Source organism: Rattus norvegicus, chromosome 20, assembly GCF_036323735.1.
Source record: "Rattus norvegicus strain BN/NHsdMcwi chromosome 20, GRCr8, whole genome shotgun sequence".
NCBI lineage: Eukaryota > Metazoa > Chordata > Mammalia > Rodentia > Muridae > Rattus > Rattus norvegicus.
Genome location: NC_086038.1, coordinates 2,779,681 through 2,805,999, shown reverse-complemented (window position 1 = coordinate 2,805,999; position 26,319 = coordinate 2,779,681). Strand labels below are relative to the sequence as shown.

General features: G+C 50.4%; 2 protein-coding genes across 6 annotated transcripts; one reads left to right on the top strand and one right to left on the bottom strand.

The window, feature by feature from the left end:
* Positions 1 to 1,325: 1,325 nt before the first annotated feature.
* Positions 1,326 to 8,323, bottom strand: Prr3 (proline rich 3). 5 transcript variants are annotated; one of them, NM_212544.2, is made up of 4 exons: positions 8,185 to 8,323; positions 7,446 to 7,508; positions 3,135 to 3,425; positions 1,326 to 2,575 (listed from the first exon to the last, which is right to left on the bottom strand). In NM_212544.2, the coding sequence occupies exons 1-4, from the start codon at positions 8,282 to 8,284 to the stop codon at positions 2,469 to 2,471; spliced, it is 561 nt and encodes a 186-aa protein (NP_997709.1). In that variant the 5' UTR covers positions 8,285 to 8,323; the 3' UTR covers positions 1,326 to 2,468. The 5 variants fall into 5 exon arrangements, with proteins under 5 accessions (NP_997709.1, XP_006256005.1, XP_063135268.1 ...); XM_006255943.4 differs by having other exon boundaries at positions 3,135 to 3,254; positions 8,185 to 8,317; XM_063279198.1 differs by lacking the exon at positions 8,185 to 8,323 and adding an exon at positions 7,776 to 8,081 and having other exon boundaries at positions 3,135 to 3,254.
* Positions 8,324 to 9,075: 752 nt separating this feature from the next.
* On the top strand, positions 9,076 to 18,061 carry Gnl1 (G protein nucleolar 1). Its single transcript, NM_212500.3, has 12 exons — positions 9,076 to 9,275; positions 9,622 to 9,787; positions 10,070 to 10,206; positions 10,319 to 10,470; positions 10,571 to 10,642; positions 11,920 to 12,127; positions 12,422 to 12,517; positions 12,842 to 13,036; positions 16,671 to 16,849; positions 16,930 to 17,092; positions 17,312 to 17,452; positions 17,717 to 18,061. The coding sequence occupies exons 1-12, from the start codon at positions 9,203 to 9,205 to the stop codon at positions 17,956 to 17,958; spliced, it is 1,824 nt and encodes a 607-aa protein (NP_997665.1). The 5' UTR covers positions 9,076 to 9,202; the 3' UTR covers positions 17,959 to 18,061.
* The last annotated feature ends 8,258 nt before the right edge of the window (positions 18,062 to 26,319 follow it).

The following is a 26,319-nucleotide window of genomic DNA, read 5'->3' as shown; positions in this document are numbered from 1 at the left end:
GCAAATATCCTAAGCACATTCCTAGCTCCCATGATGCTTCTGTCCCAATTCACATTCCAGGATCAACAGATCACAAGCCGTGTCCTAGCACATCTGACATAGGTGGTCACTTTCCCTCCATTTCTCCACATACTTTTTTTTCCTAGTACACCGCTCCTCCTCCCTCTTTCGCTGGCACCTCTGCCCCTTGGGGTCCTGATGTTGATGTACCTCCAAGCTCAATCTTTTGAGTCTTTAAAATGAAATGAATTTTACGCATTTGCTTGCTTATATGCAATGGTATGTGACTGGTGCCCCAAGTGGACAGAAGAGAGCTCCAAATCCCCAAGAACTGGAGTTACAGGCTGCTCTAAGTGGCTGTGGGTCCTGGGTACAAAACTTAGGTTCTCTTCCAGAGCAAATGACTTTTTAACAGTAGAGCCCTCTGGCCCCAAATGCTTTCATTTTGACTGTTTCTAAACATTCGCTTTTCTCCAACTTCAATACTCAAGCCTATGCTACTGTTGAAGCTTATCTGGGTCGTCTTAGAAAATCTCCGTTTCTGGGGCTGGAGACATGGCTCAGTGTGTAAGAAGAGCACAAGTCACTCTTACAGAGAACGCAGGTTCAATTCCCAGCACCCACACAGTGGCTCACAACAACCTGTATCCCTAATCCCAGGGATTCTGATGTATTCTTCTGACCTCCATGGGTAACAGGCACACATTCTACACATACAAACAGGGAGGCAAAATATTTACAAACATAAAGTAGTAAATAAATCTAAAAAAGTATTTTAGAAATCTCCATTTCTAAGTCTGTCCCCCATGGTCAACCTTTTTTTTTTTTTTTTTTTTTTTGGTTCTTTTTTTCGGAGCTGGGGACCGAACCCAGGGCCTTGCACTTCCTAGGTAAGCGCTCTACCACTGAGCTAAATCCCCAGCCCCATGGTCAACCTTTTGACAGTGAGACAAAGTCATTACAAAGATATCACCTACAGCGTTCATGTGAATTACACGTTTTGATTTACAAGGGAAAAATATCACAAAATAAGTGGTAAGTGAGCCACTCTTCAGATTCTGTGTTCAGACAGAAAACAAAAATACAAAAAACCTCAGCTCCAGGCACTGTTGCCAGGCACTGCCAAGACTCCTCCCCTCACTGCTCCTCCTGTGCATCCTTCAGACCTCAGCTCTGTGTCACTGATCTGCTCTCCGCACAGCAACACTTCCGGAGTGTACCTTTGCTTCTGATGAACTAAGGGAATGAATGGACTCCCTAGAAGCCTCAGAGAAGGCTTCCCTGCACCTGCAGAGAAGACTGGAACAGAGAAATGAGAGAAGACACCGGTTTCCACTGTGTTTATTACTAATATAAAAAAAATTAAAAAGAAAACAAAATCATTCTTAGTTCTAGCGCTCTCTCTCCTCTTGCACACATACCTCCTGACCCACTTCCTTAGGGCCTGTTCAAAACCCAACATGTTCACTGCTGTTTTCACAGAAAACACCCAGTGTGAGGGAAGTAAGAGGGTCAGAGAGGTGACAGACAGTACTGTTCAGGTTCCATCCAGAGACAGGCGGAGATTCACAAAGTCAAATCAAAGGGCTGGTGGCCTCACAATGACAGCCTAACTAAAACGGGTCAGGCAGGAGCTGTGTTGGGAGGCCCGTCGGAAGCTTTCCAAGACATCACTGGCCTGTGTCAGACCCAGAATACCAGAGGGCACAGAACAGGAGGGCACGACGGGGAGGCAGTCTGAAGATGTCTCACATCCTCCCGTTTTGGGAGGTAGGTGAACTCTAGAGGGCACCAAGAGCCTCACTTGATTTGGCAGAAAAACTTACTCTAGTGTTGGGAAGTCACAAAAAACGCCACAGACACCGAGGAAGGCTACAAGGGGCGTACAGTTTCACAAAGCACAGTGACCACAGGCCTTAGCGGTGGGGCTCATGCTACGGACAGAAACTAGGACGTCCAAAAGCAGGTGGAGGCTGTTTAGGGAGCAAGTCTGTACCAGTCACTCAAACTCAACCTCAAGCCGGAAAACCTAGTGCACTTCCTGGCAGCTGCAAACACTGGGGTTTTACGTGAAAGGACTTAAAACAAGCAGCTAGAGGATAAGAGACTGCTCCAGGGTTCTTGGGAACTGAGGGCAATACTGAGGGAGAGGTGGACAAATGCACAAGAAACAGCACCAAAGGTTTCCTGTGGAGCAGTCATTTGGCAGAGGGGAAGATCCAGGAGGCAGTGGAAGGTAGCAAGATGGGGTCCTGAAGGTCTCTACAGCCTGGATCAGAGGACAGTGTGTACTGTGCACCAGTGACAGTCACAGCTCTGGACCCCAAATGGGAGAGATGATGAAAGGGGTGGACGTGCCACTGCCTGAAGGTGACAGAAGAGCCTTCAAGTAGCTATAATGGAGCCACAGAGAATGCATGGCCACTAGGTCAGAGGGCTCCTTCCAGCCTGGGTGGGAAGGCACAGTCTTACAGAGGAGGTCCGTTGACGCCTGGATGGTAGAAGGCACAATGGTCTTCATATCGACAGTGGCCCTTCTTAGAAAAGTGTCGGCAGACAGGGCGGTCAGATTTGTCTGTGAATAAGGGAAAACAGCAGCTTAAAACCTTTTGAGAGCTGGGTGAGGAGGCTCACACCATGGCCCCAGCCTTCAGAGGCCGAGACAGAAGACACAAGTTTGAGGTCAACTTGTCCACCCACCCCTAATAAAACACAACTCTTCCAACTTGATGCCCTAAAAATCCTAAGAAAGAAAATGTATAGAATGCAGAGAGAAAGCCAAGGTTTCTACCATATACTGTTTACAAGTATTTTGGCTTTTTCTTTCTACTTTTGGTGCTAGGGATAGAACACAGGGCCTCAGGCATGATGCACACCTTGTTCAATCACTGAGCAAGACTCCCAGATCACCAAGTATTTTGGAAAGACAGTCTTTCTGAGGGAAGAAAAGTGTTCAGGGCTATTGGTACCTCTTGAGGCAGCTAAGAAGCTGGTAGTTCAGCGCTAGAGGACTCCTCAATACAGGTAAGGCCCTGCATTAATTCTCAGTGCTGCTCAGTGAGAGCCTAAAGGAGAAGATTCCCAGGCCTGCTGGTATACAGGCCACGGCACAAACATAACAAAGTGGGCCTTACCTTCCATCATCGGGGGGCTGTCCTTAGGTGGGTAGGTGTTCTTGACAAGAGACCAGCTTTTGAGCCTTCTTGGATTTCTTGGCTCTTGGTAAAAGATTTCCCTAGAAGGACCCCCATGGCCTGGCCCAGGAAAAGGAGGTTCAGTATTGACACCCCACCAACCACGACCGTATGGGCTAGACCGAGGACCAAGGCCTCCCCGAATGTGGCCTCTACCCCGGGGAGGAGGTGGGAGACTCAGCAGTGGTGGAATCATTGGTCCCCTTGATCCTGGAGGACCCCTGTGGAAAACTACAGAGAGAAAGACAGGGAGGTGATTGCTGGGCAGAAGCCCCTCAGTCCTGACAAAAGCCCCTCCCCTGCTCACTACATACAGCAAAGCTCTCTGACACACCGCTTTTTTTTTTTTTTTTTTTGGTTCTTTTTTTCGGAGCTGGGGACCGAACCCAGGGCCTTGTGCTTCCTAGGTAAGCGCTCTACCACTGAGCTAAATCCCCAGCCCCTGACACACCGCTTTTAAGTACGCAAACCAACTACTACCTCTTCCCCTGGGTTTCTATTGCCCATACACAGAGATACGCTTTCTTGGCGCTTTTTAGCCCCTGGTGTGGGGAACTGAACCTAGGACCTTGTATATACTAGGCAACTGACTACTCTTTATTACTGAGCTAAATCTCCAGCCTCAGAAAAGCCATCCTTCTATATGGCCTTTCCTCTCCTGGAAAGTTGCCACCATCCTGACTTCTAACATGACAGGTTGTGGATCTTCCTGGCTCTAACTCTGGGCTCTTCTGATAATCATGAGAGTCAACTTGTCTGGGCCAGTAGTAGATGATTTTTTAAATTTAAAAGTATAGTATCCAGGCTGGAGAGATGGCTCAGCGGTTAAGAGCACCCAACTATTCTTCCAGAGGTCCTGAGTTCAATTCCCAGCAACCACATGGTGGCTCACAACCATCTGTAAAGAGATCTGATGCCCTCTTCTGGTGTATCTGAAGACAGCTACAGTGTACTTATATATAATAAATGAATAAATCTTTAAAAAAAAAAAAAGTATAGCATCCTATTACACGGACTTATGTGCTCTACTGAGGATGGACATGTGGGTATTAAGTGTGTGGCCACAATAAACAATGCTACGAACATTTCTTTTTTTTTTTTTTGCTTCTTTTTTTCACAGCTGGGGACCGAACCCAGGGCCTTGCGCTTCCTAGGTAAGCGCTCTACCACTGAGCTAAATCCCCAGCCCCGCTACGAACATTTCTATGTGTAGTATAAGTTTCTGTTCAGACTACATGTGGCAGAGGAATTGCTCAGTAAGAACAGTGTAATCAATTTTAATCTTAACTTTTAATTTAATTTTAATCTTAGTGGTGTATCAACTTATACAGCCCCCTCAGAGGTGGCGGGCGCTACAGCTTCCAAGCATTCCAAGGGTCAGCCTTTCTCATTCGGTTCATTTGTTGTATGTGAGAAACAAGAATATGTATGCTCACATATCACATGCGTGTGGTGTCCTTGCAGACCAAAAAAGGGTGTTGGAACTAGCCCTGTCTGCTGCCTACTTCCACTAGACCGTGGGCCGCTGAAAATGAACCTCGGGTCCTCTCTAACAGCAATCCACTTATATTTAGCCTGAAGAAATAGATTTCTAAAACTTTAGATCTCATATGTGGGTGTTAGGGATGTGTGTACAGGTATCGTGCTGCATGTGTGACAGAGAGACAAGTCGTTGAGTTTGGATCCTGTACTACTTGGGGCCAAGGATTAAAGTCAGGTTGTCAGGCTTGGGGGCAGGCACTTTTACCTGTAGAGCCATCTTGTCAGCCTGACTCACCTCAACTATTAAGTGTAAGATTCAATACTGTAAGTAACTGTTGGGAAACAGAATCCCAGGGCCCTGTACTGTAAACCAGAGACCAAACAGAAACCTCTAACCACCCCTTTCTTTACATCTCTAACAGCCCTAGTAACTCACACCCTGATTGTTCTGTGAGTCTGACTCCCGACAGCTCATGTGTTTACCCTCATGTGCCCATTTTCTTAATACAGTGTGCTCAGGCCCACCCATGATGCGGCACTAATGCCATTTTCTTCCTTTTAAGACAAAACAATATTCCACTGAGTGCATATATTTTGTTAGATTGATGGCACCCTGGGCTACATAACAAATCCAAAAAGACAAGCCTGGTGTTGCCTAATCCAAGAAGTTGGAAAGCAGAGGCAGGCAGATTCTCTCTGCATGCCAGTCTGGTCTGGTCTGTATCGTGAGTTCCCAACAGCCAAGGCTACACAACGAGGCCCTGTTGCTAATAAATAAATAAATTAACCAAAACCCAACAAAGTCGAACAAAAACTCAAATCTCCAAAGACTATGCTTTCATTTCTTGTAACTATAAACCCAGAAGTGGAGCTGGACTTATTTGCTTTCTTAAATAGGTCTCTATGTAGCCTCATGATACCATAATTCTCCTGCCTCACCCTCCAAAATTGTGGACATAGGCTACTGTGCTTGGTCTTAATTTTCTTTTAGTATAGAATAGAGTTTATTCAGGACATGGGGAGGGGAGTCAAGAGAGTAGTAGAGGCAGAGAGAGAGGCGAGAGGAGAGGGAGAGGGGGAGGAGAGGGAGAGGGAGATATTTGATGTAATTCGCTTATAAATACTGCCTTTACAACTAATATACATGTGTGTATCCACAGAGGCCAGAGGCTGACAGGGTCTCACTGGACCTGGAATGTTCTTAGTCAGCCATACTTACTAGCCAGCAAGCCCTAGTCTGTCTACCTCTGCCTTATCATGGTGTTGGGCCCAGCTGTTTTTTACATGCTTTTGAAGTAAGTAATCAACTGGACCACCTCCCCAGTACCACACCCCCCTCCCAGTTTTACTAGTACAGACGGGTGTCTTACATAGACAGGCCAGGCTAACACTGAACTCTTACCTTTCCTGCTGCCCCTATGGCTAGGCTGTGCCATGCTGTCTAAGGCTGTGAGACTCGTTATTTTTTGTAAGAATGTTTACAGTCTGCTTAGAACCCATGTTTGTCTGGTATGACTACCATGACAAAAATCAGTTTTTTTTTTTTTTTGTTTTTTTTTTTGGTTCTTTTTCGGAGCTGGGGACCGAACCCAGGGCCTTGCGCTTCCTAGGCAAGCGCTCTAACCACTGAGCTAAATCCCCAACCCCCAAAATCAGTATTTTTTTTTTTTTAAAGGTTTATTTATTTATTGTATATAAGTACACTGTAGCTGTCTTCAGACACACCAGAAGAGGTCATCAGATTTCATTACAGATGGTTGTGAGCCACCATGTGGTTGCTGGGATTTGAACTCAGGACCTCTGGAAGAGCAGTCAGTGCTCTTAACCGCTGAGCCATCTCTCCAGCCCAAAATCAGTATTTCTAATGAAGTTCCTACTTCTACACAAAGGATGTCCAGTTGAGACAACACTGCTTACTCAGAACCACTTCTTTGATTTCACCTTTACACAGAATTCCATGTTCATGTGTCTAGAGGCCTCTGATTCCTCTCAGACAGGGTCTCATGTAGCCCAGGCTAGCTGGTCTCAAATTTGCTATGTAGGTGAGGCTGGCCAGGAACTCCTGATCTTCCACCAGTCTCTCAAGTATTAAAAACTTTATGTTTGGTTGGGGATTTAGCTCAGTGGTAGAGCGCTTGCCTAGCAAGCGCAAGGCCCTGGGTTCGGTCCCCAGCTCCGGAAAAAAAAGAACCAAAAAAAACAAAAACAAAAAAAACCAACCCCCCCCCCCAAAAAAAAAAACCAAAAAACTTTATGTTGATATTCTGTGAAGACCACCATGTCATAGCTACTGCAGCTTTTTACCAAATCTTGCTATGCCCTCTTGTTTTGGTCTTGGTAGTATTCCATTTAGAGCCTCTAAAACAGAGATCGTTTATTTTATTTTTCAGAGTTGAGGACCGAACCCAGGGCCTTAGCAAGCGCCCTACACTGAGCTAATCCCCAACCCTGATCGTTTATTTCTAAACACACAAACTAGAGATAGACCTAGGAGTTAATCTGGAAGAAAGTAACATTTTGACAACACTGTTTCCAAACGGTTAACATATGATTCCTCACTTAGGTACACAATCCCTGGATTTTTTTTTTTTCTTTCCTTTTTCTTTTTTTCGGAGCTGGGGACCGAACCCAGGGCCTTGCGCTTCCTAGGCAAGCACTCTACCACTGAGCTAAATCCCCAACCCCAATCCCTGGATTTTTAAGTCTTTGATTTTCCTCCGTCTCTTCTCCAGGGCTTAAAACACGAATCACGGCCCAATTTCTCCTCACCTGACTTGGGATCACCAGGCTTTCCGTTAGCCATGGGGGGAGGGCCCAGAAGGCTGGGTGGTCCTAAGAGCAGACATGAAAACACAGTCGTCAGAACGGTGCAAAGGACTGATCGCCTCGTCCTTACTTGGTCTTTAACACTCAGTTTTTACCCAGTAAAGTCATAAATCCATTCAGCAGTGCCGCAAGCTCTCACCCCGTCCATCTGCCCTTCCCTCTGCAGAGTTGTTTGAGATTCCATCAGAGGGTAACAGAGGTCTCTAACAGCTCTTTCCTCACAGTGCTGCATCCACAACATGCCCAGTGATTCCACATACCCCAATCCCTCACCTTAACTGTTGGCCCATCATAGTTTTTTTCTCCTCTCCTTCCCTCGGGGGAGTAGTTCACAGAAGGCTGCACTTTGACCTAACCAGTGGAAGTGTGGTCACAAATTGTCTTCCCGGTCATCACAATCTGTAATATCGCTGCCGCCCCTCTCCCCCGCCATTCTGCGGTTGCGCAAGCCAGAGGTTTAGCCGCCACCTCCCCTGCCTTCTCCAGAAAGGATTAGGAGCCAGACTGAGGTTGAGGGTTCAAGCAAGCTAAGTCCTCAATCCAGGTTCTACCAGGAGCCCTCCCCTCCCACCCCACCTCCACGCGTGCGTTCTTCCTCCTTCCGTTGGAGCCTCCTCCCCCGCACTTCATTCTCGCCTAGCCCCCGGCCCGCTGACAGGCGTGTGCACGCCCTGCCCCTCACCCATGGGGCGCTCGTCCTCCTCGTCTCCAGGCTCGTCCCGCTCGGACAGTGCGAGATGCTGCGGCGGCTGCGGCTGGTTCTGCTTCTTTCGTTTCGGCATAGCGGCTGCGGCAATGGCTGCAGCAGGATTTGAGGGCAGTGAGGAGGGGGCACACTAGCTTTCCTTCCGCTTCCGGGTGAGCGGTGGGCCCGGTGACCGAGGCTCCCGCCATGCCACTTCCGGGAGGTCGGGGATGTGCTTTGGCGATTCGCTCCTGCAAGGTGCCTCGCTCACCCTGCCGCGCGTAGGGAAAGCTCTGCTCCCCTTGTGCAATTCCTCCCCACGTGGAAAAGCACCACCGCACTGCAGTGAGACACTGGACAGGCTTCGGACCTCTGCCCGGCACGCGTGAAGCCTGTCGCACCTTAAGATCGCCACATCCGGTCCCCCGGTTACTATGGCAACACCTACAGCCACAACTGCGTGCTCTCCGACCTCTCTCCAAAAGTCCTTGTCCCGCTGGCTTTTTTTCTCCTCTCCCACGCTCGCACGTGTGGCCTGTAAGTCTGCCTCTTCGGCGTTCTTACTGTGTCCGGTCGCCTCAGGTCAGCCCACGGAGCTGCCAGCGCAGTCGCGCAGCCTCGGTTCCCCGGCCGGGGGCCATTCCCCACCCTGGCTGCGGCGCGGTGGGGCGTGTCCTCGCCCCCACGCCCGGCCCCCGCCAGGTGAGTGGCAGCTCGCGGGAGCGGCGGGCGGCAGTGACACACGTCCCCCCTCCCGCGGCTGCCACTTGGTAGCGCCGGTGACGGAGTCGGCCGGGGCCACCCACGCGTGCCTCCAGCTCGCCGCACCGTGCACCCCGAAGCCGCGGGCTCTCACGTGCCGCTTGCATCCCTGCCGCCCTGCTCCCCGCCGCCCGCCGCTGACGTCACCGCGGCCCCGCCTCCCCAGGGCCCCGGGCCGCGGGCGGGGGCTGCCCGGGGGAGTCAGTTGCGGCGGCGGGGAGCTCGGCGGAGGGCGGACCGGGGCTCCGGGGCCATGCCGAGGAAGAAGCCCTTCAGCGTGAAGCAGAAGAAGAAGCAGCTGCAGGACAAGCGGGAGCGGAAGCGAGGTCAGGGAGGGGGCGGGGCCGCTGCGCAGCTCTGGAGGAGGGCTGTGCCGCCGCACCTCGGGCGGGGGGTGAGTGGGCTCTCGCGGTCCCGCGTGGGCTGCCACGGTGGGGGTTTCCCGCAGAGGCGGGACGAGGCGGTGGTGGAGGAGGGTGGGGGATGGGAAATCCTGCTGCTGCTACAGGGCGCTATGACGACCTCCAGGCCCATCGGGGAGGGGATTGGGGCGCGTGGTTGGAGCCTCTGCAGAAGTTGGGGCGACTGAAGAAGAGCTTGTCCTACCAGCTCGGGGGGCTTTAGGTACCCTAAGAACCGGTCTACACCGGCGTCACCGGCCCCTCCCCTCAGGGCTCCAAGATGGGCTTCGCTCCAGTTCCAACAGCCGCAGCGGGAGCCGGGAGCGGCGGGAGGAGCAGACCGACACGTCGGATGGGGAATCCGTGACCCATCACATCCGCAGGCTCAACCAGCAACCTTCTCAGGGCCTGGGGCCCAGAGGCTACGACCCCAACCGGTGAGCAAAGGAGAAGGGCGCTGGCCACGTTTCCCTGCCCTCACTCAGCCTTAGGGAAAGCTCCTGCTGAAGGCTTGGAAGTGGAGCTAGTGAGGCCGGAAGCGAAGGTGGTTCTTCCAGGATGGGCCACAATCTTGCCTTCCAAAGGGGCTGTCAAGAGTTTGCTAAAGGAGACCTGAACAACCAGGAAAGGACGCTTTACAAAGTTTTCTAGTCAGAAGAGGAGATGCACAAGGAGCCTGTGACAGGACTCCACTAGATGCGCGGTCCCTCTTCCCTTAGATACCGGCTGCATTTTGAACGGGACAGCCGGGAAGAGGTGGAGAGGAGAAAGAGAGCAGCCAGAGAGCAGGTGTTGCAGCCAGTCAGTGCTGAAATGCTGGAGTTGGATATCCAGGAAGTATATCAGCCTGGCTCAGGTGAGTGAGGGCTATTTGTGTTTGCCATCAGCTTGGGGAACTCGCTGGCTGAAGAGAGGAGAGGCGAGGAGGGGTCCAAAAAAGTGCTCACATTTGTTCGGTCTTTCCCCAGTTCTGGACTTCCCCCGGCGACCTCCTTGGAGTTATGAGATGTCCAAGGAGCAACTAATGAGCCAAGAGGAGCGGAGCTTCCAGGAATACCTTGGGAAGATACATGGGGCATACACTTCGGAGAAACTCAGCTACTTTGAGCACAATTTGGAGGTGATGGCAGCGTGTTGATTGGAGTGGACACACTGTGATCTTAGTGTTCTGGTTCCAGCAGGAGGAGGGCTGAAGGCAGTCTCTCTTCTGATCTTTTCAGACATGGAGGCAGCTGTGGCGTGTGTTAGAGATGTCTGACATCGTCTTGCTCATTACGGACATCCGACATCCGGTGAGGACCCTGGAAAGATTTGCAGGGAGAGATTCTGTGGGAGTGTTGAAAGGCAGAAATCGGAAGACAGAGGGGTCCTCTCTTTAAACGTTTGTTTGGGCGGGGGGGAGGTGTGCAAGGCCCAGATCTGCAAGTTCTTGCCATTCCACTTGTAGAATGTATGCTTGGAATTGTGAAGCCACAGAGGTCAACCTTGGATGTGTTCCTCAGGCGATGGCACCTTGTATGGTGGGATGGGATCTCTTACTCATCAAATAACCCCAGGGATCCTCCTGGTACCATCCTTTCCTGGTGCTGGGGTTACAGCTGGACTCCTTTCTTTCTTCTTTTTACACCTCCTGCTAAAATCTTCAGTCAGAAAGTCATTTACTTTTCCCTTCTCTTTTTGCTTTGTTGCTCTGCCGAGGATGAAGCCCTGGGCCTTGCGTCTTGCATGTACTAGGCCTGAGCTCTTACCACTGAGCTGCACCCCCAGCCTGAGGAGCTGAGCATTTTACTCATCTCTGATCCTAGCCTGCCACTCCCCTGCTGGCCAGCTGACCCCGTTTCCCAGCCTACCAGATCTAGACCAATATAAAGTCCCAGTACAGAGCTCCAGGGAGTTCTGAGTCAACTGGGGGCTTCTTGGGCCCAGCCCAAAGGTGCCTTCCTTTCGTCTGTCACTTCTGTAGCCCAACATGATCGACACAGACCCCACCTGGGATACTAGGTTAGTGGGTAAGGTTTGTAGACTGCTGCCAGACAGCCCTGTGAATCCTGACCACCTGATTTCACTTGTCCTCCAGTGGAGAAAGGGAGGTCTATGGGGGACATTTAGGTTGGGGAGATTTGAATTGCACATACAAGGGTTCCTGTGTACTTACACAGCCGTGGGCACATATAGTTGCAAGTGTTCATGTGTATGTTTCTATGCACCGACACACACTCCTGTGCATGTAGTGGTGCATGTGTCTAGACTTACAGGGTTGTGGGCACATAGAAGCAGGTGTTACTTCTTACCCAGTCCCCATTCCTGTTCCCGACTGCCATCACCTCAGTGTGCTAGGTATTGTCATACTTCCCGTTCGTTTCTCTCACCATGACCTGCAGGAAGCCCCCTCAGACTTGCCCAGGTTATTACTAACACCTGCTTTGTCTTCCTTGCTCGGTGTGGCTGGGCTACTATTTTCACCACAGAATCTATTTCAGCCAGAGCTGTGCCTGGTGAGGGGGAGCTGGGGTCAGCAAACTCTGGGGTGGCTTCTTGTCACTTTGTTCTCTTACCAATTCTGTCACAGGTTGTGAACTTCCCACCAGCACTTTACGAGTATGTAACCGGAGAACTTGGGCTGGCTCTGGTGCTGGTCTTGAATAAGGTGGACCTGGCCCCGCCAGCTCTTGTGGTGGCCTGGAAGCATTATTTCCACCAGCACTACCCCCAGCTCCACATTGTCCTGTTCACCTCTTTCCCTCGGGACACTCGGACTCCACAGGAGCCTGGTAGTGGTGAGTGAGCTGTGGAGAGGGTGTCGGGGTGAGATGAGCAGTGGGATGTGTGTGTGTGTGTGTGTGTGTGTGTGTGTGTGTGTGTGTGTGTGTGTGGTGTGTGTGTGGGGGAGAGAGAGGGAGAGAGAGAGGAGGGGTGTGTGTGTGTGTGAGAGAGAAAGAGAGAGGGAGAGATGGAGGGAGAGAAGGAGAGAGAGAGAGGGGAGACAGAGAATTGGTTGGCAAGGGAACCTGGTTTGGGCCTGAGGGCCACAGGAGAGAGAAGAGAGGCACATCTTCACCCTCTCACCTCAGTCTTGAAGAAGAGTCGGAGACGGGGCAGAGGATGGACTCGGGCGCTGGGGCCAGAGCAGTTGCTGAGAGCCTGTGAAGCCATCACTGTGGGGAAAGGTATGTAGTCCATGGAAGGGGCTTTTGGGAGGGGAAGCTCAAGGGCTCATTTCTGGATGTCCCTGTGGTATACATACTTAGGAATGTCGTAGGTTAAGTTGCCCCCTGATGGTGGGGAGGAGAGAGGCAGGAGTGGGTGTCTTGGATGCTCTGATGGAGAGACCTGTGACTCCAGAGTGGGGTCCTGTGAAAGCCGGGGAAACTCTGTTCTGCTGTAGTACACATTGGCACGCTGGGATTTTTGCATGCTGGTGACATCAGCTGTGCATTAATGGTCCATGGCCTGGGGCTGAGGGAAACCCTCCCATTTTCTTCTTCAAACAGTGGACTTGAGCAGTTGGCGAGAGAAGATTGCTAGGGACGTGGCCGGGGCCTCGTGGGGTAATGTCTCTGGTGAGGAAGAGGAGGAGGAGGACGGGCCAGCAGTACTGGTAGAGCAGCAGACTGACTCAGCGATGGAGCCCACGGGCCCCTCCAGGGAGCGCTACAAGGATGGGGTGGTGACCATCGGCTGTGTAGGTAAGGACACAACGGCCTGCCATAGTGGCCGCCGCAGGCTCTGTGTTTCATTATCTGTAGAGAAGGGGGCTAGGCCTGTCTGGGCTTAGGCTCTTCAAAGAACAGCCTTTGTCGTCGTTCTTGGAGAACAGAAGGGTGCCTGCTGCAGGGCAGCTAAGTTCTGTCTCGCGTTGGCTGTGCCGACTCTGCAAGTCGGTAAGCTGTCGAGTCACTTGAGAGTGAGGTTGCTGATGCACAGTCCTTGATGGAGTGAGCAGTGGCCTGCAGAGCCTCAATGCCTGGCGAGTCATGACAGTAGCGGCAGCAGCGACTGTAAACTTCCGCAGTGCCAAGGGCTCTGATTGACCCACAGATACCCAGGTCTCAGTTGTGGATACTGGTTCCTAGTCCAGGGGTCCTTAAGTCTCAGCAGGACAGCAGCACGTGTCAGCTTCCTCTGGGTTGGAGCCCTTTTCATTTCCAGTGTGGTCAGGAAGTATCTTGTTAAGAACTGTCACAAACTCAGTGGTAGTGTTGACTTTCAGTGCCAGCACTTGGAGCGGAGGCAGGAGAATCTCTGTGAGTTCAAGGCCAGAATGGTCTTCATTGGACTATGAGGTGTTCAATGACCCTTTCACAGGGGTCACGTGTCATTTTACATTAGGGGCTTACACTACAATTTATAATAGCAGCAAAACTACATTTACAGAGTAGCAACAAAACAATTGTATGGTTGGGGCCTCAGTATCAGTGCGAGGAAGGTTGAGGACCACTGCAGTACAGGAGACAACTGTGACGCCAGGTCTAAGACCCTTCCTTACCTTGTGTACAAGAGGTGAGAAGAGACCTTAGTAATTAGGATCTTAGATATTTGTGGGCTTCTATTTTGTTTTAGATTCTTTTCTGTGTGTTTTCCCTGCATGTATGTATGTCTCTGGTTCCTGCCGAGGACAGAGAGAGCAGTAGATCCCCTGAAGTTGGGGTTGTGGACTGTTGCAAGCCACTGTGGGTCCTGGGAACAGACTTGGGGTCCTGCAAGGCCTGAGACTTCTCTTAACCCCGAGTCACCCCTCTGGCTCTGGCAGTTTGGATCTTAGTGGAATGACAGGATCTGGTTTCATTTAGAAGTCTGTTCTTTATGAGTGGAGTGAGTGGTGGGAGATGGACAGGAAGGGAAGACAGGACAGCCAAGAGCTGCTGAGAGGAATTGGGCATGGTGCTCACCCTGTATTTCCAGAGTTTGGGAGACCAAGGCCTGAAGGTTATGAGAGGTTAGCCTGGACTGTGTGGTGAATTCTAGGCCAGCTTGGGCTACAGGTTGTGACCCATCTCAGAAAAGAAAAACCAGTCCCCCCACCCCAAGAATTGTCAGAGGGAGGTGTTGGAGGTGTGGAGTGCTGGGACAGAAACATGATGTGAAGGTGGGGATTTCAGTTTAAGGGGCCACTGGGGAATATGCAGAGTGTTTAACGCCATGGGACAGGACAAAGTCAGTGAAGAGAAAGCTGAGGGCTGAGGCAGAGCAGCAGTTAGTCTGGGCAAAGGAGGAGAATGGGAACCAAGAAGAGTCTGGAAGCGAAGTGGACACAGTGCCTGAAGTCTCACACGTATGAAGTAGGGCTGACAGCTTCTGGAAGCCAGAGGAGGAGAGAGCTACGCAGAGAAAAGACACCATAAACAGCATGGCTCCAACTGGGTGGAGTGCAGGCAGAAGTTGCAGGGTGGCACTGACTTAGCCTGGATGCCCGTGAGGGTCTTGAGACCAGGGAGCAGGAGGGGCACTCACCAAGTTAGGATGAGGCTCTGTATTAGGAGATGGGCAGGTGCACCTCCTAGGAAAGTGCTGTGCTCATGTCTGGCCCAGTGCACTAGGATCTCCAAAGCTGCTGTGTATTTGTGTCAAGTCTTTAGTCACTGGGACTGGAGAGATGGCTCAGGGATTAAGACCACTGGCTGCTCTTAGGGAAGACCTTGGTTCAAGTCCCAGCAACCACTGGTAGCTCATAGCTATCTGTGACTTCAGTTCCAGGGGATCTGACCTCACACAGACACATGCAGGTGAAACCACTAGTGCACATAATAAAACATAAATAAACTATGAGTGTTCAGTCACAAGGTGAACTCAGGAGACGGTGACACACATAGCCAAGTCTTCAGGGTGGTGGGTTTGCTTTTGTTTTGTGTGAGGTTTCTGTTGTTTCTGAAACAGTTTCACCATGCAGTTTAGGCTGTCCTCAAACTCTGAGCTCTCCTTCTGCTTCAACTTTTGCTTTGAAGTGCTGGGAATACAGCCATGTGTCATCACACTGGGCTAGGAGTTTTACTCTGATGGCAGAAAAATATGCTTGTCTGAGGAGAGCTGTCTCCTCTGCCACCCCTGGAGAAGAGGTAGCCTGGTGTGCTGGGAAGGACTTGACTAGCTTGTGCATCTTCTCTCAGGTGCTGTGTGAACAGCTGCATGCCAGAGGGCTGGGCTTTTGTCAGGTGGCTGAGGTGCAGGAAAGCCAGGACTAGGAGTTCAAGGGCAGTGTCTGGGACTTCCAGAGTGCTGGGTCCTGCACCTGGGGGTAGATCAGAGGAAAGGTAGAGGGCTGAGTGTTGCATAGTATCAGGCAGAGACACCACCACTAAGGCAGCCTATAAAAGAAGGTACCTCATCAGGAGCTTGTTTCCAGTTCCCGAGGAAGACTCCATGGCCATCATAGCGGGGAGCATGGCAGCAGGCACAGTAAGAGGGAGGGAGGAAGGGAGGGACAGACAGATGGACAGAGAGATAAGAGAGACAGATACAGAGATGGTGTCTAGTGTGGAATTTTGGGTCCTCAAAGCCTAACCCTAGTACATACCTTCTTCAAGAAGGCCATACCTTCTATTCCAGTGGTTCTCAACCTGTGGGCCGTGACCCCTTTGGGGGGGTCACATCAGATATCCTGCATATGAGATATTACAATATGTTTCATAACAGTAGCAAAAGTGCAGCTATGAAGTAGCAACAGAATAATTTTATGGTTGTGGGGAGGGTGTCACCACAACATAAGGAACTATATTAAAGGGTCATAGCATTAGGAAGGTTGAGAACCACTACCCTAGTCCATCCCAAAACATTCCTACCAGCTAAGGAGCAAGCATTCAAATATGTCAGCTATGGGGCCATTCTCATTCCAACCACCACAGTGTTACCATACTGGAGTCAGGGTGAACTGACTGGGATGAAGGGATAAGTAAGCCTGGAGGATGCATCTCAGGTCAAGGAGATGTGAGGCAGCAGTGTGGTCTGTGCATCAGTGAGTAGTTTAGGCTCTGAGGGCCTGAGTAGTGGACAGGAGGTCTGTGCAGGTGTCGTACTCGGACAGAAAGAAAGTGGCATAGCCATAAGAGGGGTGTTAGCCAGCAGGCATTTTCTTTGGACAGTCGGTGATGGATGGTTATTATGAGGTACAGATCTGGCATCTAGATAGCGACCAGTGTGGGTGGTAGGTTTCTGTCCTGTAAAATGCGGAACAGACCCTGCAGAGGCCAGGGAATGACCAGAGCCTGTCTGGTGTGGCGGCTGTGGTGCTCCTTGAGTGCTGTTTTCCTGACAGACCCAACCACTACTCAGCTCCTCTGGCCCAGGGTAAGAGCTGTCCCATAGTTCCTTGTATTGCCTTCCTAGGTTTCCCCAATGTGGGGAAGTCCTCGCTGATCAACGGGCTGGTGGGGCGGAAGGTGGTGAGTGTCTCCAGAACGCCAGGCCATACCCGGTACTTTCAGACTTACTTTCTCACCCCGTCTGTGAAGCTCTGTGACTGTCCAGGCCTTATCTTCCCCTCTCTGCTGCCCAGACAGCTGCAGGTATGTAGTAGAGGGAGCTAGAGCAGGGTGGGGAGGACAGAGGGTGGACCTGCACAAGGTGCTGAGTGCTGTTTCTACAGGTTCTGGCTGGAATCTACCCCATTGCCCAGATCCAGGAGCCCTACACTTCCGTGGGCTACCTGGCCTGCAGAATCCCGGTGCAGGCCCTGCTGCACCTGCGCCACCCAGAGGCAGAGGACCCTTCAGCCGAGCATCCCTGGTGTGCCTGGGACGTCTGCGAAGGTGGGCTTCCTGGCTTCTCCTTCCGTCTCTCGCCTACTCTGTCCCCTCCGCCCAGAGTCTGGCCTCAAGGAAGGAGTTGCCTGTTTTGCCCCTAAGTTTCTTTACCACCATCAAGAACTCTTGCCTGGACTGTCTGGAACACTGGGAAGACTGGGTGTGGGGCTGACAGGACTGGAGCCTGGATTCGGGCGTCCCTTATTGTTATTCTTTTCTCTTTAGCCTGGGCAGAGAAACGTGGCTATAAAACGGCCAAGGCAGCTCGAAACGATGTGTACAGAGCAGCCAACAGCCTCCTTCGCCTGGCAGTGGATGGCCGTCTCAGCCTGTGTTTCCACCCTCCTGGCTATAGCGAACAGAGAGGTGAGAGCCCATGTGTTCTCCACAGTCCCTGCTGAGGGGCCAGCCTTGGGGTAGACCTCAAGGCCAGACAGAGGGTCACTCTGGGCAGTTCTGGTGATAGTTTACTATCTGCAAATGTGGGTGGCTGTGGCTTCAGCAAGGTGGCTGTGGGACTTGAAGACGCACATGAGAAGCTTGGTTGGCTCTGCAGATAGGTGGCCGTGAGGGGTGTGGGCCAGCACTTGAGCACTCCAGCTCTTGATCAGACGTTTGTTTGTTCCCCAGGCACCTGGGAGTCTCACGCAGAGACTGCAGAGCTGGTGCTGTCCCAGGGCAGGGTGGGGCCGGCAGGTGATGAAGAGGAGGAGGAAGAGGAGGAGCTGAGCAGCTCCTGTGAGGAGGAAGGAGAGGAGGACCGAGATGCAGATGAAGAGGGGGAAGGAGATGAAGACACCCCAACTTCAGATACTGGGTCCTGCCTAGCAGCCCGAAACCCATATGCCCTGCTAGGGGAGGGTGAGTGCTGAGCCTGCCGGGTTCCAAACGCCCTGGGGAGCTTTGATTCTGGGCTGAGCGGGAGGTGTCTTCCCTGTGCCACCCTGATTGTGAATAAAGATTGTCTGCTTTGTAGCCTTGTCCCCAGGTGGCCTGAGGTGAGAGCGGTTGGTGGGGCTGACCGCTGGGGGAGGCTTTTTGCCTTTTTTCTTCATTCTCTGGGAAGCAGAGCTCTCAGACTGCTGCCCACTCTCTCACTTAGCACTTTAGGAATCCCCATGGACAGAGGAAGTCTAAAGCAGGCTCACCTGCAATCAGCCCTCCTTTCCTGTTCTTCAAGAGTCCTGTTCCCTGTTGCTTGGCCTTGGTTTTACAAGCGCTTTGTGGGTGAAGGAGCCACGGAGGTGTGTTACCACGGACGCTATTTACAGGGACTTTCTAAATTCAGTGAACATTTACAAATCTGTCTGGGACTGTACTAAGTACAAAGTCCATTGTATGGTGCAGGAGCCAGGACTGGTCGTGACCTACAGCTCACGGAGCAGAGCACAGGCTGTGGGATTAAGATGGGCTTGTGAAGGTTCTCCAAAGCCTGGGGACCTGTGGCACAGAATGCTGGAACTTACTGGTACTGAAATGTAACTGTGACAAAAGCCTGTGGGAAAAGGTAATGAAGTGCGTGGAGTTCGGGCTTTTATTACAGCAAACAGCATTGCCTGTCAGCACTGCAGCTCTGTACCTAGGGCCAGGGAACTGGAAGGGATAGCTAGAGCAGACCGGTTCATGAACCCATTTGCCCTATATTGGGGATGGAGTTCAAACCATTTAGGGTCGGGTCCGCAAGTTGGCAGTTGGCTGGGGCCATCTTCAGGAGTTCTCAGTATAGAGGAGAAATGAGAGTCCCAGGCTGAATTCCCAGTGAAAAAGGAGGGGGAGCTGCAGCCTTGTCCAGTAGGGCAGCAGCGTGGACTGCAGGGCTGGGTTCCTCTGTAGAGGCATCTCCTAAAGGTCCTGGGGTCAGTAGCATGTTCTCGAGAGCCAGCACTGATCCACCAGCGGAGAGAAAGGAACCTCCGTTGAGAAGAGCCCGAGGCCCTTGGCCATGCATTCCTAAAACATTTACTCCCTTCGATGGCTCCAGCAAGGACAGGAGTCCTGTAACCTGCACTGTCCTACAGAGTCGGGACCATGGCATGTGAACATCATGAATGTTAGAAATGAGGAAAAGACACTACTAAGAAAAATCCAGTCTCTGATCTAGGGCTCTTTGGTCCCTGGATGCTCCTGTTTCCTGTCCTCTGTTGACTCTTGAGGTTCCCCATGGGCATTTGGGTGAGTTGGGTTGGAGTGGCGCTGACATGGGGAGCTGTAGTGAACTTGAGTGAGCTGAAGACCTCATCGGAACCAGTATATTTATTTCTAAAGATTGGATCTTACTGTGCAGTCCTGGACTTGCTGTGTAGACCAGGTTCTCTGAACTCACATGGATCTGGAGACAGCTCACTCCCAAACGACATAGTATGGGTGTCCCCAGTCACTGTCCATGCCTTGCTCATTTCATAGGAAAACAATACCAGGCAAAGAGCTGTCTGCGTGACAAACAGGGAGAAGAGAGGCCATGCACTCTGTCAGTGCTTGAGGGTGGAGAGAGACTGACATGGCAGTCTGTTCAGTATCCCTCCCATGCTCAGGTACCCTCCTCACTCCCCCTTGCTTGAGTTGTGTCCACCAATGGGTCCCTAGCTGTGGTGGCACAGAGCTCTGGCATGCAGCTAGCCAGTCTGGCAGAGTGACAGAGTCTCATCAATGCAAGAGCTTTGTTCAAACAGGCTCTCATTGTGGAGCAGGGAGATCTGAGCGGTCCAGGTGAGTTCAATTATTCAGCCTCAACCAATGATGGAACCAACAAAAGTTAGCTGACAACTATTTGCCAGAAGTTGTGGGACAAATTATATTATTTTTTTCCATAAAGTGTCTTATCTGCAGCACCGTAGAACAGCAAGCCACCACTGCTGACAATGTAGTTATTCACATGTAACTAAAGTGAATAGTACTGGGGACACCCGGGACTCATTCAACCAGTGAACATTCTCTGAGTTATTAGTACCTGTCAATCACTGCTAATTGGTAAGAAGGATGAATAGCCCTTTGTGGAGCTCGTGGTTTATTCAGAGATGAAAGTAATAACTAGTTTTTTTTCTAAGTGTGGTAAATGCTGGGAGAAGAATGATAGAAGAGACACCAGGGTCCTGCTCAGGAGATGTTGACATGGCTGGACACTGTGGGCATGGAAGGGAGACAGAAGTGCACTCTGTCTCTGTCTAGATAAAGTGCTCACTGGACTCGGAGCTCACTGATTGGCTAAAATGGTTGGCCAATGAACTCCAGCTATCTTCCTAGCTGTTTCTCCTGAAGGAAGCTCTAGGGTTAACTAACCCAGCTGGCTCTTTAAGTGCTGGTGGTCTGAACTCAGGTCTGTAAGCCATCTCTACAGCTCTGGAAGCTGCATCTTTTAGCAGTTGGGCAAGGCTGAGAAAAATCAGCTCTTCTGGTGCTATGGGAGCCCTGATGGGGCAGCCGGTCTCCGAGAATCTGACTAAACAGCCTAGAAGAGCAGAGAGGTTCACACAGGCCAAACTGAACCCTGGGAAAGAGGGGTTCCACAGATGCAGATCCAGGAAGTGCATTCTAGCTGAGGGAGGGGCCTTTTCTACCTTAAAGGAGGGTGGAGAGAAACAGTACATACAGAGTAGTACGAACAGTAAAGGTGGGCACTGAGGAAAATGGAGAACTCAGACGGTAGGTGGAAGTGAGAGACAGCAGACGCCAGTGTACGCATCAGTGTTGAAGGTAAAGAAACTAAGCCATAGAGCTAGGTGTGGTGGGGTACATCTTTAAATTCCAGCACTTGGAAGGTAGAGGCAGATCTCCAGCCAGAATTTCACTGTGAGACCCTGAGACCCTGTTGGAAAAAACCAAATTAAAATTTTAACCTGTGACTAAGAGCAGAGAAATAACTGTCTGAAGACCACTGTGGTTGCAGCTTGCACACTTATTTGGAAGGGGTGGGTAGACTGAGGGTTTTGTAGCCATCCTAGGAGGAAAGTGAACCAGAACCAGTGGCGGAAAGGCAGTTATGATAGATCAACAGGCTTGTGCGTCTGCCACCCTCTCTCTCTCTCTCTCTCTCTCTCTCTCTCTCTCTCTCTCTCTCCCTCCCTCCCTCCCTCCCTCCCTCCCTCCCTCCCTCCCTCCCTCCCTCCGTCCCTCCATGTTGGTGGTGGGTGGTAGAGTAAGTGAACTGTGTAGGGAGTAGTATGTTTCTGATGTGTATTCGTCAGGGTAATTTCTGGAGATGGTATATGCAAGTGCAGCTTGGGGACGAGGTGCTGGCTGGAGATACAGGGCACCATCAAGGATGATGTGGGAGGAGAGGAATAGTTCATCTCCAGAGTGTAGTGTAAGCCAAGAAGTTGGCTAGGAAGAGAGAGGAGAATTTTCGGACACCTTACTTCCTGTCTGGGAATAGGAGTAAGCCAGTTGGAGAAAACCAGGAATGTGAAGGGGAGGGAGGAGAGAAAGCCCAGAGGAAGACCACAGATGTTGAAGGTGCTTGGGATGGGGGGCAGGGTCAGGGTGGCGTTGACCATTGTGGTGCAGTGGACCCATTGAAGAGGTGAGTTCAAAGGCCCTATATAGAGGAAAACTAGAGTATAATATAGTGGTCGGAGGTGCAGGCTTTGGAATAAGGATGTAATTGTCAAGAAATTTGCCATGGGATGGAGAGAAAGCTCAGCAATTTAGGAGCACTTGCTTCTCCCTTCCAGAGTTCCGAGCAGCCATGTCCAGCAGCTCACAACCACCTGTACTGGTGATGACGTTCAGATAGTTGTGCGACTACAGCTCAGCTATATGCTGAAGTATTTCTGCATCAGTAGGTAGTAATGAGTAACTGCAACAGCAGGAAAAAACATCTCTTTACCGAATTCCCCACCACTTGGAGCTCAAGATCCCCAACAGCCTAGGGTAAAGAAAGGGTCGTCTGGCCGCACCTGCGACTCCGCACTGCCACCTGCTGGTGCAGCTGCGTCTTGGCGGCGCAGAGGAAATCCTGAGGTTGTCTTAGACTGGAGCAGGGGTGTGGTGCACTCCTTTAACCCCTGTTTTTCAGGCTGAAACAAGAGGATTGCTGTGAAATGGTAAGCTATCCTGGACTAAATAGCACGACCTTACCTCATAGAACAAATAAAAATTACCTTCGAGCTATTGCGTGGCTGCTGTTCTTAAACCGTTTTGCTTCGTTCTTCTCGTAGCAGATTTCAATGACTTCTAATTTAAACGTTAAAGCTGAACACAGGTGTTGCTCCCCCCACCCCCCACTTAGGTTCAAGTATTTGAAAGGTTGGTGTTGGTCGGGTAGCGGTTTTCTGGTACCTTTAAGAAGGTGGAGCCTTGCTAGCGGAAGTCCCACCCAGTGGGTGGGGCTCCAGAGTGTTCAGCTGTTCCGGCGTAGCGGAGCGTGTTCGCCATGACACCTCAAATGGTAAGTGTAAGAAAATCTTTCAAAATCGCTTTTAGTCAGGAATTTCGGTCATCAAGTCAAGAAAAGATGACAGTCGTCAAGCCTACCCAAGTTGAAGCGTCTCGTATAGTATTTTTGATTTTTTTAGTTTCTCGGCTCAGCTAAGCTTACTTAGAAGATTTAATCATTCATTTCTGGACAGGGTTTCTCTGGCTGTCCTGGATGTTGATCTATTGACCAGCTGGCTCGGACCAAAGATCGGTCTGCCTAGGCCTCTGGGGTGGTGGGATTAAAGGCGTGCACTACTACGTCCCGCCCTTGTTAGATTTTAGGTTTCCCAGCTTTACTTATTTAGGTATAAGTGATAAACTGCACACGTTTGAAGTATATAACGTGATGTTTTAAAAACACTTTGTAAAGTGCTTGCCTTGTAGCACGGGACCTCTGAGGTTGATCTGTGGAAATCAAATGAAAAAATCGAGTGTGTTGGCTTGTTATGAAAACCCAGCTGGGTTGAAGAGACAGGCCCTCACGGAGACTACTCAGTCAGCCTGAGTAGCCTAAGTAGTGAGTTCCAGGACATGAGAAACTTTGTCTCAGAGAAAAAAAATGGAAGGTGTGTTAGGAAAGATACAGTTTTCCTCCCATCTCCACTCTTTACACCCTATAAAAGGAATGGTAGTAGGCAGGGATCCTACTCCTTTGATCCCAGCATTCATGAGCTGGATCTCTGTGAATCCTGAGCCTGAATGAGCCCTTGAAGAGTTTAAGCCAGTTACTTAGAGAACTCACTACTGTTTGTTCTTTAGAAAGGGCCTTGTTATGTGGTAAGGCCTGGCCTGGACTCTGTCTGCCTTTGCCTCTGGAATGCTAGGATTAAAGGCATGGGCCACCATGTCTGGTTGTAACAAAGTTCTTGACCAGTTAGAAGTCTAATAAGCAGGAGCTGGAGAGAGGGCTCAGCCGGTAAGAGCTCCAGCTGCTCCTCCAGAGTACACCGGTTCAGTCGGTATCCAGCCCCAGTGATTGTGTGCAGGCAAAGGTAGTCATGCATATAAAATAATATAAAAACAGACGCAGCATTTTGATTATGGGTGGTATAAAAAGTGTTTAATCGGGGCTGGGGATTTAGCTCAGTGGTAGAGCGCTTACCTAGGAAGCGCAAGGCCCTGGGTTCGGTCCCCAGCTCCGAAAAAAAAAAAAAGAACCAAAAAAAAAAAAAAAGTGTTTAATCAAAGTCTAGGTTTGGGTTGCTAGCAGGTGTCTGAAACCTACCCATATCAGATTCTTGCTGAGTTGAAATTCGGTGCTGGTAATCCCTCACATGCCGGTACACAGCAGGAAAAATGCCCAGATTGTGCATTATCTGTTAAACATGGGTTTAAGCCAATAGGAAGTCTTTATTAGCTGGCTGGTGGTGACACTGAGTGTCCAGGCTCCCGGTGTAGCCCGAGCCTTTCTCAGGGTGAGGTGTTAAACCCCAAAAACCAAGTTCTGGGTTGACATACTTCAGCCAACAAGAACAGTTATCCAGAAGCAGAGCTATAGAAGCCAGGAAGCAATATTAGTCCATTTAGAAATTCTTCCAGAACTATAGATTTTGATGGACAAGGCCTTTGTTTTCATTTTTGCTTGGGAGGAGGAGAGGGTGCGCTGGCCTTATGCTGAGTTTTACATCTGATCAGCACTTACACCGTGGAGTCAGTTGTGCTAAGGTCTCAGAGGCCTCCTGAGTGATTGTTAACCATCTTGTCAATAACACGAGTATTATCAGAGGTGGCTAAGAATGGCACATAAGGGAGGTGGAGAGATGGCTCAGCGGTTAAGGGCACTGACTGCTCTTCCAGAGGTCCTGAGTTCAATTCCCAGCAACCACCTGGTGGCTCACAACCATCTGTAAAGAGATCTGATGCCCTCTTCTGGTGGGTCTGAAGAAAATGGCAATGTACTCATATAAATAAAGTAAATAAATGATTTAAAAAAAAAAAGAGTGGCACATAAGGATAAGGCTTCAGCAGACACGTGTAATTCTGTGGCCCCTGGTTAGTGTGATTACAGTGAGTCTGGCATGCTGTAACTAATTGCTTCTGACAGGTAGGTAACCAATGAAAAGGACAGAGAGAAAGACTCTTACACCTTTTATGGCTACTGGGCTTACCCGGGTTCTCAGTGTAGAAGTTGTGGCGTGGCAGTGTCCATTAAATATGGCCATGTGGTAATATACTAAGGATACTGATAGAGGGCCTGAGCCTCCTGCTCCTTCCCCAACCCCTTCTGAGGAAACACCTTCTCAGACACACCAACTGTTTAATTACATCTTGCTTTACAAAGAGTGGCCGTCTTCTTCTGAAACTCTCAATGCTTCTAGGCTAGTAATGGATGTAGATTCAAGGATTTTTCAGAGAAGAGCAGGGTGTTTTGGAGTGAGACTACTACACTAAAGAGTAGCAGGGTTTTGCTCACTTTCCCCTCCTCCCCTCCACCTGCTCTCTTTCTCTTTGTGTTCTCTGGCTGGAGAGGAAGTGATCCCCCTTCTCACCAAGTCTGTCACCTCTAGGCGATGCCATCCACATTTAAGATCAAGGTTCTTTTTTTTTTTTAAAGATTTATTTATTTTATTTATTATGGATACACTCTAGCTGTCTTCAGACACCCAGAAGAGGGCATTGGATCCCATTACAGATGGTTGTGAGCCATCATGTGGTTGCTGGGAATTGAACTCAGGACCTGTGGAAGAGCAGTCAGTGCTCTTAACCCCTGAGCCATCCCTCCAACCCTAAGGTCAAGGTTCTTATGCTTTTGTCCCTCACCTATGTGGTGGTGATGGAATCCAGGCCCTGGCAGCACAGGACAATAGTTAGAGCAGCCTAGAGTGTTTTCATATTGGATGCCCTGATAGATCCAGCCCTGCTTGGAACATCTTGGGGCAGTGACCATGTGGGAAAGCTTTCGTAGAGCTTATCATCTGATCCTTTCTTTCCTGTCAGGGGGATAGAGTGGGATTCATGCAGCCCTGTGATTTTCTACTTTATGGTGTTGGCTTTGCAGCTGAAGCAGCTGGATCAAGTGATGGGACCCCCGATACATGTTGTACCATTTTGCACCACTAGGGGATGCTAGCAGCCCTTGTCTGTGGTTCAGGTTGACAATTCTAGGAGGCTAGCCGCTTTGACTTCCAGATCCCTGATGGTGGAGTCCCAGTGAGCCTGGGGTGCAGGCAAAGCCCTCAGGGTGATGCTAGGGTATCTTGGAGTCATCTGTACTTTGAATGACTAGAATCTGGAAGCATGGGTAGGAACCACTGACCAAGGGTATTGAGGACAAAGTAGACCTGGCCAAGTTGATTTTTGTCAAGAGTGTCCTGTTTTAGATGTGGGCTGTGTGGTGTTAACCCTTGCCGGGGATATGAGGCACCAAATTATCTTGTATTTGGCTGTGATAACGTAGACAGTCAGGTTAAAATATTTGCCACAACTCTTAGATTGGAGGAGGAAATCTTCAGACTAGGACAGATCTTCAACCTCATGTCTTGCTGTCTCCTTCAAATGTAAGAAGAGATGGATGAATTCACCAATGCTTATTTTGTCAGGGTGGTCAAGGCACTTTGGGAAAGATTGTAAGATTGTAAGGCTTGAAGAGTGAGCTTTAAGATTTCCCCACATGGTCACTAGAGGGCAGCGTCTGACAGGAGGTTGAGTATCTGCTGGAGGCCAGGTGACACCAGCTTAGGCCCAGCCTACCTAGAGTGAAGGGTGAATCCAGAGAGATGGCTCAGTCATCAAAAATGCCTTCCGTACAAGCACGAGGCTGTGGTTTCAAATCCCCTGCACCGGTGTGAAAAACAGCATGATGGCAGCCCATAATACCCTCC

What these genes read in the sequence shown, in the direction of transcription:
- Prr3 (NM_212544.2), bottom strand. Translation starts at nt 8,284, where the DNA reads ATGCCGAAACGAAAGAAGCAGAACCAGCCGCAGCCGCCGCAGCATCTC. An exon ending in GCCTGGTGATCCCAAGTCAG is followed by an intron (nt 3,426 to 7,445) that starts GTGAGGAGAAAT and finishes TTCTCTCTGTAG; the next exon opens with TTTTCCACAGGGGTCCTCCA. An exon ending in CAGCCCCCCGATGATGGAAG is followed by an intron (nt 2,576 to 3,134) that starts GTAAGGCCCACT and finishes CCTTATTCACAG; the next exon opens with ACAAATCTGACCGCCCTGTC.
- Gnl1 (NM_212500.3), top strand. Translation starts at nt 9,203, where the DNA reads ATGCCGAGGAAGAAGCCCTTCAGCGTGAAGCAGAAGAAGAAGCAGCTG. An exon ending in ACTTTGAGCACAATTTGGAG is followed by an intron (nt 10,471 to 10,570) that starts GTGATGGCAGCG and finishes TGATCTTTTCAG; the next exon opens with ACATGGAGGCAGCTGTGGCG. An exon ending in GGTGACCATCGGCTGTGTAG is followed by an intron (nt 13,037 to 16,670) that starts GTAAGGACACAA and finishes TTGCCTTCCTAG; the next exon opens with GTTTCCCCAATGTGGGGAAG.